We start from the raw sequence: 14,468 nt of genomic DNA, 5'->3' as shown, positions 1-14,468 counted from the left end.
TCAAACTAATCTGGTAACCCTGTCGTGCGCATCATAACAACAATTTGAATCATGTTATGGTTTGTGTCCGCCGTAATTTTTCTCGTAATGTCAAATTCGTGTTAATTACGTCAAAATGAGCATCGAGAAGGGCAGGAAATCCCTTGGTAAGTATTAAACTACTATTTGATAAGCATTTGGTATGAAATAACACCCGTTTTATAAGTAAATTGAGGTGTTTTGTAGGTACCCGGGCCATTTTTCGGCCTTTCGACTAGAACGGAGGAAAGGCATTTAAAGATATCATTTATTTTAGGTGTTAAAATGTCCTTAGGACATCAGGATTAATATGAAGCGATTTATTTAATCCATTATGACCTGTCCTTCACGGCAGGCTACGAAATATCTCGGCCTTATGGAGACCAGAATCGTAGGAGTTAGCTACGGCAGACGTAGCCTTGTAGCCGAGGTCCCTTCGACCCGTGTCGGAGTTCACCGAGCGAGCGACGAGTTAACGGCTATTTCTATGATAACCATTGTACAGTCCTTTTCTCCCTAAACTAACGTAGAAAGCCGTATCCCGACTAAACTGGGCGGGGCTTATCTGCCACCCCTAGAATGCCGTATACTAAATTACAGAACATCAAATTAATGAAAATTTCCGTGTTAAATTTTAGGGCTGTATGTATGATAGCGGCCACCTGTATCTATTATTGTCTGACTTAAAAATACAGCAGTGTAAAGGGGGTTGTTAGCCCCACCGTTAAGTAAGTAGGTAAGGACACGGCTTGTAGGTTAGGTTAGGGGTGAAAGTTTAGGTTAGTTGATGGCAATCTTTAAAGAACGCGTTAGGAACTGGCCGCTGATATACAAAGGCTCCAAAGTTTAACATAAATTGACAGAACCTAGCTTTTGTAAGTTACTCTACGCTAGTTTCTCTAAACTAACCTAGCTCATAGCCTACCCCAGTATGAGACCGTTGCACCGTAAGAAGGGTTGTTTTCTCTATTGCTAAACGCCGGTTTACGTGGGGATAGTTTACTGGCTTATGTTGAAGCAAGTATTGCAGTGTGATTTTGAGGGATCTCGGGAAATTATTTCCCGTTCACTGTTACTATTTAATGAAACCCTAAATTTTTTTTTAATTAGTTTTCAAGATTAAAAGACAAAGGGCACAGTAAGAACCTTGAATGTGGCGCAGTTTAATATCCAACCTTCCGATGTTGTTTTTTAACGTCAGTGCAACCAAATAGTTTACTCTGCTCATTTGATTTAACCCTTTTACCCCCAAAGGACGTACTGGTACGTTTCACAAAACTCATCCCTTTACCCCCATGGACGTACTGGTACGTCCTTGCAAAAAACTGCTATATACATTTTTTTTGCATATATTTGATAATTTTTTAGGAAACTTCAGGTATTTTCCAAGAGAATGAGACCAACCTGACCTCTCTATGATGAAAATTAAGGCTGTTAGAGCAATTTTAAAAATATATACAGCAAAATGTGCTTGAAAAAAAAATAACCCGTGGGGGTTAAGGGTTGGAAAGTTCCAAATAGCCTGGGGGTAAAAGGGTTAAAATACAAGCAGCTGTACAAAGTAACAATGCACAAATCCCCCTGAAGATTATTCACTGATAACAGTTAACAGCCACTAATAATTTAGCCTTTTATAGTTTTATAAACATTTTGAATTTTTTATGAACTACTTCAGTGACTTTATTAAGTTTTAATTTTATTTCTTATTTTTTAGGGAGTGTCAGCCAGCGCCTTTCCAGAGATGAGTACGACGTATCGTCTCTGATCGAGACAACCCCTGCTTTGAGGAGGCGCTCGAGACTTCCGACAACCCCGTCGCTGTCTCCTGTGTTCGCCAGGAAAGCCGTTCTCTGCGACAGAAACAAGGAGCCCTCTGCCCCTGGAATCGCAAGAAGGAAGGCTTGGCTCGTGTTCGAGAGCGGATCGCCCGTCCTAGGCAGGAGAATACTGCCGCAGCATACGGGCAAGCGCGTCGCTGTTGCGAGCGATCAGAGTCTCTCGACAGACGATTCTCCCAAACCACTCCCCTTGCGCGAGAGAAAGAACACTACCGGCGTTGGGAGACCGCGTTTGAAGAGTGCCACTAAAAGGAGGTCCGTAGCATACGACACCATGAGCAAGGAAAATGTGCAGCCCGTGAGAAAGTCAACCAGAACGAAGAAGCTCCCCAAACGCTTCTTAGTCCGTCAGTCGCCCGTGAAAGAAGTGTCTGCTAAGAAGAATAAGAGGAGCCCTGACACGCGCGCTGTGGATTTACAGACTGACCTCAAAGGGCCAAATGCGAAAGGAAGGTTGAATAAACAACAGAAATCTGGTGTCTGCAAGACAGGCAATACATCTAAAGAGAACGAAGCGCCGGTCGACAAAACTCCTGGTTTTTCCGAGGGAAGCGGTGATGCCATCGTAGGATCCAGAACAGAGACTTGCCTGCTTGAACCTGCTGAAGGCAGCAGTAAATCTCTGGAAAATATTACTACAAGGAGAAGAAAACCAAGACTCAACTCTACAGTTCACGATGTTCCTCTCAATGCAACAGAGACTTTCACCGACTTCGCCGTACCTAAGAACTCCGCTGGCATCGGTGCTAGATCCCGCGGGGCCAAGAGAAAGGGCCAGAATTCTACGTCCAGAGAGAAAGAAGATCCAAAGTCGAATTCCACCGAGAGGACTGTAGTTGAAGAGAGGATCCCTGCTGGGTCGAGCATCCCCCCGCAGTCTTCCGAACGGAGCGTTGCCGCCACTCCGCATCTCAGTAAGAGGGAGACGTTGAGACAGATGATTCTTAATGGCACTTTGCCAATTCGAGGGACTGAGAAAGAGAGAGGTCCCTTTGGAACAAAATCAACCGGTAGGAATATGCTCAACTCCACGGGAACCTATCTTTCGAGCAAGTCTTATACCAGACAGCAAAAGTCTTCCAAAGTGAATCCACAGCAAAAGTCTTCCGAAGTGAATCCACAGCAAAAGTCTTCCGAAGTGAATCCACAGCAAAAGTCTTCCGAATTGAATCCACAGCAAAAGTCTACCGGAGTAAACCCACGACTTGCGTCGGCTCCAAAAAGGCAGGGATCGGCAGAAGTCCAGCCTAAGGAAATGACTGTCAGAGCCAGTAGGTCCAGAAACTCTAAAAGTAATCCCATCGCCAGCACCGATGAATCCAGAAAAGAAAATGCAGATCCAAAGGGAATTGCAGCGGGTGTCGGGAAAAAGCCACGTAGATGCAAGTCCAAATCTGCCGAGACCGAAACCCCCAGTGGCAGTTTATCAGTGTCTAGAAAGGACAGTGCGACGCTTTCACGACCTGATGAAAGCAGCCAAAACCAACAAGATCCTGCTTTGGGAAATTTGGGTTTGCCCAAGAAGAAGCAGCCCGTTTGGGTTGCCGAAATCGGGAGTCCCGCTGTGGGGAGGAGAATGTCAATCAGGAGGAAGTCGAACATGTACGACTTCGCTGCCAGTCCGACAAAGAACGCGTCCAAGAAGCCCAGGAAGCAGTACAGGCCGAGAGTGAGAACCAAGGATCTAAAACAGAAGTGCAAACTCAAGTCTGTCCTCGTAACAGACCCCCAGTGGAAGAACCCTCTCGTGATGTCCGGCTCGTTGCTAGCCGGGAGCGAGTCCACGAGGAGCGGAGCCGGGGGAGAGTCCACGAGGAGTACCGCCACTGCGGAGAAGATTTTTGACGACGAGTTTTACGCCCGGATGAACAGCGCTGTCTCGGAAGATTACGGAAGCGACTACGACGATGTCTGCGAAAGGGACGAAGGAAACGTCTTCGAGATGTTCGTGGGTGAGACGGCAAGCTCGTTCATTCCGTCCCAGGGTGGAGAGGGGCCGTCGGGCGTGCCGATGGTATCAGCCAGCGGACATCCAACTCCAGCGTATTGTAAACAGCTCGACAAGCACCTGGGCTCCTCCACTCCCAGGGTAGAAACCCAGAGTTTTATTTCGGCGCCAAAACAACCGGAGACCGTCAAAGACGACATTGCAAAGTGCTTTGGTTTCGAGAACGACAGCGACGACGAATACGGCGACGTTGGTCTATCGTTGAACTTGTCTCCCGTGCGGCAGTCTGGGCAGCAGTCGCACCTGAACCTGACGATTAACTCCGACATAATGACCAGCATCAACCATTCGACGGCCAGTCAGCCTTACAGGTTTTCTTGGGGTCCAATGCGGCCGGGCAACTTCAGCTACAACTCGAGTCGGACATCCAGCATGATCGTCCACGGGAGATCGAAGAATAGATCCGCCCTGTCGTCGTTGTCGGGCATCTCGGCGACTTCCTTCCAGAGGAGTTGGGCTTCTCGGTCGCAGGTCAGCAAGGCTTCCACGGGCGTCAGGCCACGAGGCAGGCCAAGGCTCGTTGCCCAGAGAAGGTCGAGAGAGACGCCCCAGGCCAGGGCAGTTAGCGAGAACAGCGTCCGCGAGAGAACGCACGACGTCTCTGTCTTGTTCGACGACGAAGAGGAGGCATATAAGGAGACCTGCGCTGCAGCGAATAAGGCATCACCCGTAAAGCAGACCTTGGGCGACATTCAATCGTATCTCCCTAGGAACCCTGGCAAAGAATCGCCTGAAAAATCTGTAGTTAAGGTGAGTCTCTCTCTCTCTCTCTCTCTCTCTCTCTCTCTCTCTCTCTCTCTCTCTCTCTCTCTCTCTCTCTCTCTCTCTCTCTCTTTTTTTTTTAGACTTTTATTTTGGCATACCAAATATTTTATTTCGCTTGCATTTGTTATACAAAAGTTACCTGGCATTAACGTGTTGCTTGTGAATTTTGTTCCATTTTGGAGAGGCCCTTAAGTGCAAGGATTCTATTTTCAGATACACTAGAATGACTTAAGACTTAACCTCTTTGAAATCTAAACATTAATATGCTTTATTTGTTTAGCTTATTATGTGTACATGAATAGGCTTTATAGAAATGTCCCCTTAACCCCTAGCCGTACTTTTTAGCTTTCTCCTGTCTTGCCGTCCAACCCGTTTAAAATCCTCTATGATTATTCCTGCCAGGGCTCCTGGGCATACCTACTGATGGTTCAACTTTCCCCCTTTTTTTTTATTTTATATTTACCTCCGCTAACGAACTTGGAAGGAGGTTATGTTTTACCCCCTGTTTGTGTGTGTGTTTGTGAACAGTTTCCTGGCCACAATTTTAATCGTAGAGTAATGAAACTTGCAGGATTAACCGTTACGTAAAAAGCTGGAAATGATTACCTATTGAGAGGTCAAGGTCAAAGGTCAAGTCAAATGTCCAATTTATGTAATCAGCCACAAGTTTGGACATCATTGTCGCAGAGACTTCAAACTTGGTTCATATTTGAGTGTATGAAAATCCACGCCAATTAATACATGTTAAGCTTGAAGGTCAAGGTCAAGAAATAAGCTGCTGTTCTACAGGGTGCCTTTTTAGCATTCAATTGTCAACAGTTGAAGTGTTTTGTTATATTTAGGGTGTTCTGTCTACTTACCATTCTTCTTCCATCAGTCTCTCAATCTTATCTACTTTGGGACGAGTTCGTTGGTATTCCTAGACGCGTACGAACTCTGCGTCGGTTGGGGTACGCCGTACAACACGTACCCGACACCAGCGAACTCTCCTTGTCTCAGATTTCACGTTTCCTAGACTCCCATAACCCTTCAAGCTCTCCTACTTGCTCCAGTATTGAGATTCTACTCGTCATATTACACCCTCTTTGTACTATCCTTTCTTCTATGCTGGGGCTTCTTAGGTGTGAATTTAAGCATGCAATCTTAAGAACCCACGGAACTATAGTTTATGGTATGGGAGATAATTGTTACAGTATTAAAGGTAACTTTTGTATAGCTGGCATGTCACACTAATGTAATTTAGACAGGTAATCAAAAAGGCTGAAGAGTAGTTTGCCAGGGAAAGAAGAATATGTAGTCACAGCGTCGTAAATGTTAAGAGAACCACAGTACTTGTTTGAGATTTCAAGTCCGAGCGACTGCTACTTACCGATGTTGTTTTGTCTCTATTTTCAGCTTCTAAATGCTTCTTATTAAATGTTTGTTATAGCATCGAAAATAATAAGAGTGCTTTTTTAAGGTTTCAAGTCCGAGCGACTGCTACTTACCGATGTCCTCCGTCTCTATTTTCAGCGTCCAAGGAGGTCGTACGACAAACGGGCCCTGCTGGAAGCTAAGAAGAAGTTCGAGAGGGAATTTGGAGGCGCCGGGACTACCGAAGCAGAGACGGAGGAGGTTTGTTCTTGCCGTTCTTCTCGTTCTTTCGCTCAAGAGACATCTCTTCGAGTCTTCAGATTTCATTTTCATGTCTATATTTTATGCCGTTGTCAACCTTAACAACATAAACCCTCGATTATAATCATGCAATTGTCTTATATAGTTTTAAAGCTCTAGATGTTGGGTGGGTTAATGTGAATGTTAAGTTTATTGTAATCGAGATAGTTAAACTGAAACAGAGTTAAGGACATTCGGCTGATGAAAATCGAACAAGGGAATACAGTAGTTAACCCTTTTACCCCCAGGCTATTTGGAACTTTTTTTTTTTTTTTCAAGCACATTTTGCAGTAAATATTTTTTTAAATTGCTCTAACAGCCTTAATATTCATCATAGAGAGGTCAGGTTGGTCTCATTCTCTTGGAAAATGTCTGAAGTTTCTCAAAAAATTATCAAAAATATGCAAAAAAAAAATGTAAATAGCAGTTTTTTTGCAAGGACGTACCGGTACGTCCATGGGGGTAAAGGGGTGAGTTTTGTGAAAAGTACCAGTACGTCCTTTGGGGGTAAAAGGGTCAAGTGCGTCACATAAATATCTTTTACTGATCTTTTCTCTGTATTTGAAATTTCGTGATGAAAAGATTATTGAGTGCAGGGCTGAGTATGCAGTAACTAATAGCATACCGCTTTTCCTATTATGATTGTAGATTAGCTAGCAATAATAAAATTGAAAATTTCCCTGTAAAGGGACTCGTGCGAAGATTGATCGACACACCGTTCTTACCCGCAGGAAATATCCATGCGGAGCGAGACGCCCAAACGGAAGAAGAAGGTCGGCCGCAAGAAAGCGCAGAAGAAGCCGAAGGTCGTCGACTCGCACGACGACACGACGGAAGGATCCCAGTCGTCCGGAAAGGCGGGAGCCGAGAGTGAGCCGAAGAAGCGCAGGGGACCGAAGAAGAAGGCGAAGGCTGATGGTCTTGTAAGTATAGTACAGTGATTTGTTTTAGAGGTTCTCCTCAACTTAACAAACGTTTGAGACACAAATCAAATCTCCGATATTGTATGAAAATTTCATAATTAATACCGTAATTAAACAGTATATATAATGGAGTAAGCAAGAAAGCATTTGAAATATGAAGCAGGACTTTTTGTTGACCTTTGCAGCTGAAAATTGTTGGCATGTATTAGAAGAAAATTTTAAAGAATTACAAAATTTGACTTGCAAACAGCTTCTTGAAACCTACAGTATTAAGTTTGTAACTTGAGGACCTCTGTGCCCGTCCATATGTCTGCTCTGACCTTATGTTGCTCATTCTTGAGTATTAAATACAAAATTAAAATCAACGTGGAAGTGTGTTAATGTAGAGATATGGTTTTTATATAATGGCAGCAATTATAAGTACTATTCCATGTTTAGTACGTGTATAGAGAACGTACGAGTCACTTTTATAGGGCGAAACATGAGACACTGTACGTTGAAAATCGCCTTATGTATGGTCTCTTGGAACTAGTTAACGACATAGGGCCGTATTTATGTGGGGGTAATTTTGCGGGGGCCATTAATGACTACAGCTGTACTTTCTTTATATCCTTTTACATTACCTCCATTCCTGCTTCCTTCCTTCCGTCTTGCTGTTCAGTTTCTTTTTACTTAGATCATAGAATACTGCAGGGTTTTCCGCCCGTAATATTGAACGGGCTTATAGGTCTCAACGCCTTTCAATAGTCCAAAATCATAAATCTAACTTGAAAATGTGTTTCTGATATCACTTTTAAGTTTATTTTATGAGACAGAAGTATGAGCACTTATAAATGGGTAAAGAGTAACCAGGATCAGATATTTTGTTATTTTATGTAAATAGATAATGAAAAGATATAATGTGTATACAGGGTATAGATTTATAAATGCACTTGTTCCTATACTTATACAAACCTTTGTCTCTTTATTGGTTTCTGTTTTCAGCGTAGTTGGAACGCGGCTATAAAAAATATACTGTACTAAGGTGTCGAACGTAGTGGTGGGGAAGCAGAATGATTAGCCTCATTGTTTTTAGCCGTCCGACTGTAAAGTCATACTTCTGATGCCCCCAACGGCTGTTTCGGTCTTTTGCTTTTCTTTTAGATAATTTATTTACAGATTATTGGTGCAATAGAGATGAAGGAAGAGAGTATTTGCAGTCGTTTCTTGATAACTGTAGCCTTGAGAGAGTAGTCTGTGTGACCTGCCAATATCTACATTCTTCTCCCTGTTGGACAGCAGTCTTGTTTGTCTTTTATTCCATCTCGAGCGTGACATCGACAACGACGTAATTCTGATTGTTGTGCTCCATCAGAGGAAAATAGTTTTGCTGCTGCCGAGTGGGAAGGGGAAGGGCTCCTCCCACTTTTCCTTCAGTGTCTTCCTAATCAAAGGAAGGCTCTAAGGTCGTATCACCAGGTTGTGCTGTTACTTCACAGATTCTTCGCAGAGGAAGATGACGTCATATAACTATCAACTGAAACTGTCTCCCCAATCGACCTCTCCCCACATATGTGAGGAGGGTACATTGCTAGAGAAATGGAACATACCATGTGTTTGCAACTTCATCAGGTACAGGCCACTAGCCCTCTTCCTTTTTCCTTCTTCGGGGTGTTTTCTTAAGTCTTGTAGATGGGCAACAGAAGACGTCTTTGGAGGTAATCCAAGAAGACTGATTGAAGGTGTCACATAAGCGTGGAGAGACGCCGTAGCACCGAGAGTGTTCTACTCTGGGAAGAGATCTCAGTGTGCTTTTGACTCATTTGCAAGGCGAGCGGATACGTACCGCAAACGTTCCCATCGCCGAGTATACACGTCTGTACGGGATACAGGTTCTTGTAGATCGGCTGCCCGTGCTCTTGTTTCTTACGAGAACAAATATTTTCACTCCCCTTGATAATCTCTTCCTCAGGAGAGAGGTGGAAGTGTTGCAGAAAGTTGTTGTCCCTTCAGGAACAAATATAAGTACACACCTCATTCCAAATGTAGCGCCCTCAAATGAGTGCTGCAACTTCACCCATAGAGAAGAATACATGACGTATTTATCTCTATGGGTGAAGAGTTTTGATCAAGGCAGCTGCATGTCACCTATAATATTTCTATGTGTACAGTAGGAGAGGTATGTACCAAGATCGTACCCATCTCTGTGCAGTAAGTAAAGCAGGTGTTCACATGCCTATTATCAGCAATTGGTCTTCGTTCTCTTAACCCTCACTCTTCCGACAGTTTCCGATAAACGACAAGTCCAGGAGAGTTGAAAACACGATAACTCAGACCAGGCTTCCATACTGCCACCATTCCCTACAGAATCGATCTACTACTAGGTGATTTTCGGGTTACAGTACTCCTGGCATCAGCTGTGATCCAGCTTTTCTAGTCCAGGATACTGATGAAAGAGTAGACTATAATCATTCTCATTGCTGGCGTAAGTTACGAGATCCTCCCTTGCAGGCAACGAGGTTTCCTTGTGGTCGTCTGTTCATGTTAAATCTTAGCGGAATGATCTGATTGTATTCTCACCCCTTAAGAAAGATTACTGTACCTCATGCTTGTTCTCCACAATTGTCGTTTCAAATGGTATCAACTATTCATTGAGATCAGAAGCTGCATGTCCGTTCTTCATACCATCATTACTTTCGAGTCGGCAAGGAACTATCTCAACAGAAGGTTTTCCATTCAAGGGCCTATACTTTTTACTGGTCAACGCCTCCTAAGTATTCACTAGAGTTATCACTCTTGTTTCAGCTTGGGCTCATGCCAACGGAATCCGTCTCCATCGATGCCTGGACGACCGACCGATCCAGTCTTCCCCTCGGAACCAACTGTTTCAGTAGCGAGGCAGGCTCTTTTCTTCTTGCCACGATTTGGGGATTGTGGTAAATCGGAAGTCAAGTCTTTCACCCAGGCAGAGGATGGAATGTCTGGGAATACCAATTGATGCAACAGCAGTAAAAGTCATTCCATCAGACGATGGTATCAATAGACTCGGAAAGGTGGCGTGACTTTCTTTCCCTGCAAAAACTACTGGCGCGACAGTGGCTACAGTTGGCTGCACATCTTGTCATTGGAGAAGCATGTTCCATAGGTGCTTCTTCATCAGAGATCCCTCCTGTTGTGTTTGAAGAGACAATGGTCAGCCACCAACGATCCTTCTCAACAGTTTGTTCCAGTGGAATAAGGGTCATGGAATGATATAGTCTGGTGGCTAAATGATGAGAACCTCGTCAAAGGCCCTACCCAGGAGTTTTGTTCTCCGGAAATGTTTCTCATTACGGATGCATTGAAGGAAGGATGGGGTGCTCACCTCGGAAAACTGACCACCTCATGTGTTGGCACGATGAAAAGAAATGCGTGCAAATCAATAGGGTAGAAATGAAGGCAACTCTTATGACATGATAGTCATTCAAACAGTGTCTGATAGGCCACTTGGTAGCTTTGATGAGCGACACTACAGTAGTGGCATATGTCAGCAAGTAAGTAGTGACTGTATCACAGTACCTCTGCGAGCTGGAGAAACAGGTGCGCTATTGGACGCTAGATAACGCAGTGGACTGGACAGTATTGATCGTTCTGAGTGAAAGGAGTGTAATGGGCGACATGCTCAGTTTCTAGTCACAAGTTATAATCACAGATCGGTCCCTTTGTCCTTTAGCGGTGAAGAAACTGACTATGTGGGGTTCCTAGTTAGTCAACATGTTTACCACTCACTTCGAGTAGAAACTGGCATTCTTTTACCCAGAACTGGACCCATCAGCAGCTCTAGATGATGACTCTCAACACATAGGGGACAACACTGACATTTACACTTTTCAAAGGGTAATCAACAGTCTGTTGACTACACGAATTTATGGGTAACCCTGGTGGCTTATATTTGGCCACATTTTGAATGGAACCCAGAGCAACTGATGCTGTCATTCTAGATATTGAGAGAAATATCCTGGTGGCCCAAGTTACTTTACCACCCACACCCGCAGAAGAGCTACAACATAAAGTCATCACTGTTGAAGACTATACAGCATCCTCCTAGTGAAAGGCATTTCCGACGTACTACACAGGAGATCTCTGGATATCTGATTAGATCCCCTTCCAACTTGTACAAGGCAAAATGTGCCGTCTTCTTAGTTTGGTGTCGTTAAAGGGATACTTCGCCAATTTGAACCGCCTTGCAAGCAATTGCAGATATCCTTTTCTAAATTTGCTGGAGGAAACTCCATGAGAATATTGTCTCGGGAATCAAATTACATTAAAATCTTTTCTCAGGAATCAAGTCACATTAGAATCTTTACTCAGGATTCAACACTTTCGCTCCTCCCCAAGTCAAAATGTTCGGACATCTTGGGATTTTAAACCAGCCAGCTTTGCTATGGGGATGTCTTCTGTCCATTAGGATAAGTTTCCTAATTAAAGAATTAGGTTTATATAGTTTGGAAAAATACAAATTACCTTAAAGAAATTTTATTTTACGTTAGGGAAAATAATTTAAAATTAGTCTTGTGATATTTTGTTATGCATGAAAAAATCTTGGATGAAAATAGTTCCTTGATCGTATAGATTTATATTCGTGAAAAATTTGGTAATAGTTAACTGCTTATAGACTTAACCCTTTTACCCCCAAAGGATGTACTGGTACGTTTCACAAAACTCATCCCTTTACCCCCATGGACGTACCAGTACGTCCTTGCAAAAAAATGCTATAAAATTTTTTTTTTCCATATTTTTGATAATTTTTTGAGAAATTTCAGGCATTTTCCAAGAGAATGAGACCAACCTGACCTCTCTATGACAAAAATTAAGGCTGTTAGAGCAATCTAAAAAAAATATACTGCAAAATGTGCTGGGGGAAAAATAACCCCTTGGGGGTTAAGGGTTGGAAATTTCCAAAGAGCCTGGGGGTAAAAGGGTTAATAGTGAAGAATTCCTTGTTTTTCTTTAGTGCTATAAGTCATCAATCTCAAAAACACCGGCTCTCCATTTTCTGATAATAACAGACCAAGATTAATGATATTTTGATTTTCCTTCTCTCACACCAGGACAAGTCAATCCAAGATTGGGCTTCCGGAGTCAACAGCCACTTCAGCGAGATCGAAGACTGCGAGTTGGTCGTCGTGTGAGAGGTTCTCCCCGCGGCTTCGCTTTCGGCTTTTGAGATTTGAGTACAAATTTAAGAATAGGGTTTTGTTTATGCTGTAGTTTTTTTTTGTATTTTCGTACAACAGAGGACTTAGAAGCTGTAGTAAATGATCTGATTTGCTTTGTCTGCACAAGTGCAGTTATAAATAACTATCGTTTCTGTGTTTGTTTCCAGAACGAAATTTCATTTCAGTTGATGTATAACTTATGAATTTTTTTTTAAATGGTTTTTGATATCAACAATTTGATTTCAGTTTTGTGAAAATGACGTCGAGAAAGCTTACTCGTCGCCCTTGCTTCCTCTTGTCCTAGCGGCACCTTTATTTTGTATAATTTCTGAAAGTTTAATGTATTGTACATAGTTGTTTTTTTATTTTAGAGCCTTTATTTATCTCTCTCTCTCTCTCTCTCTCTCTCTCTCTCTCTCTCTCTCTCTCTCTCTCTCTCTCTCTCTCTCTCTCAAGATAGTTCAGTGACTTCCCAGTGGAGAAGCCATTTGAGAACTTTACTCAATTTCTTTCTGTTCTTTTATCATTTTATATTTTAACTGTAATATTTCAAACTTATTTTCCTTTTAGTTTATTGTATACTGTGTTTGATATTAATAGTCATTCTTAATATTGATTGCGCCTCACCAGGAGAACTTGTTTGTCTCTGTAGGGTCAGTAATGCCAAACCACAAGTGTGGTTTGCAAGCACACTTGGCAAGTTTAAACAACACCTAAATGGGTCTACTACTTAGAATGTATAGCTTCTGTGTAGCAAATACAGATGTGATTAAGGACGATTTTCTAGACTTAAAAGGGAAGATGATACAAAGAATAGAAATCTGATGTTATAAAGAACGGTCAATTATCACTTGTATAAGTTTTAGCTGCTCTGTATGTTACAGTAATGCCAAGAACTCTTATGACTTCAGTGTTCCCCTAGTAGGATGTTTTAGTGATAAGTTATTTATATATTCTGTATTTGTCATCTGCCCCCACCTCGTATCAAGAACCGCACACGTATCATGCAGTGCTTCGCGTCCCTCTATCAAGAACCTAACACATATCAGGCAATGCTTCGCGTACCTCGGTTCCGTGCATCCGTGCGCGAGGAGTGCCGCGTCGCACGCACGTAGACCTATCGCCATGAAGTCGAGGAAGACTTAAAATAACCTATATTAGGTTTAGAGATAATGTATATAATTTGTTTCAGATTCAATTTTCACCTTAGTTGATAGCAGCTCCATTTCACTTATCCACAGCGGGAAGGTTTTACCTTCCTCTATTTTTTACTCGTCAGTTTTAGCACTTAACGAACAATACCATACATGTACATAACTTGTAGTTAATAAGGAATTTTGGAGTAATGGTTAAAAGCACCGCATAATCTTGAATCGATCAATTGTTAAATAAATTTAACATCAGAATTCTGCCTTTTGATTTTTGTTTATTGTAATTCCTAACTAAAGATTTGCTAATCCAATTTGGTGTTTGTTTTCAGTTAAAAGTTTTTCTAAGTTTGGAAATATCGCCTCTTGTGTTTTATCGAGTTTTTGTCAGTTTTGTAGTTCAACTTGGTTGAATCCTAGCCCAAACTTAACGAGCTTGTTTTAACTCCAATGGATAGTTTAGAAGTACGGATGATATACACACAGCTTCCTGAACATCTTGGGGTCTCACATGATCAGAATTTTACGTAACGTAAAGTGTCTTTTATACACTTATTTGCGGAGAAGTTATTTCAGAATTCTTACCGCTTAATTTAGAAGTTTTCAAGTATGAACTTTGAAGTTTCCAGGAGATTCTACGATTTAGCGACTTTCTGGATACATGAGCATTAGAATTTCTTTTAGAATTAATTTCTGGATCATTGTAAATATATTTGAACCTTTCCAGTCACGACAGAGATTGGAATACGCGATGTAGCCTTTGTGTGCGCGTAAGGAATCGTATTTTGAAAATTAACTGTATTTTTGTACCTGGTTACAGTCGTAGACTGTAGGTTCTTAAGAATTGTAATCTTTTGTAATTATGTTAGATACAGTACTGTATTCTCTTTTACTTTTCTTTTTGTAATAAGAATATCTTGTAATTGGGTATTTAACTT

The 14,468-nt window shown here is 42.2% G+C and overlaps 1 protein-coding gene across 1 annotated transcript; it reads left to right on the top strand.

The window, feature by feature from the left end:
* The first annotated feature begins 27 nt into the window (after nt 1-27).
* LOC137619185 (E3 ubiquitin-protein ligase RBBP6-like) lies at nt 28-13,592 on the top strand. Its single transcript, XM_068349369.1, has 5 exons — nt 28-146; nt 1,733-4,614; nt 6,142-6,243; nt 7,014-7,205; nt 13,575-13,592. Exons 1-5 carry the CDS (start codon nt 116-118, stop codon nt 13,590-13,592), a joined length of 3,225 nt encoding a protein of 1,074 aa, XP_068205470.1. The 5' UTR covers nt 28-115.
* The last annotated feature ends 876 nt before the right edge of the window (nt 13,593-14,468 follow it).

Source organism: Palaemon carinicauda, chromosome 25 (genome assembly GCF_036898095.1).
Source record: "Palaemon carinicauda isolate YSFRI2023 chromosome 25, ASM3689809v2, whole genome shotgun sequence".
Lineage (NCBI taxonomy): Eukaryota > Metazoa > Arthropoda > Malacostraca > Decapoda > Palaemonidae > Palaemon > Palaemon carinicauda.
The sequence above is the reverse complement of the archived record's forward strand: the minus strand, read 5'-3'. Positions and strand labels throughout refer to the sequence as shown.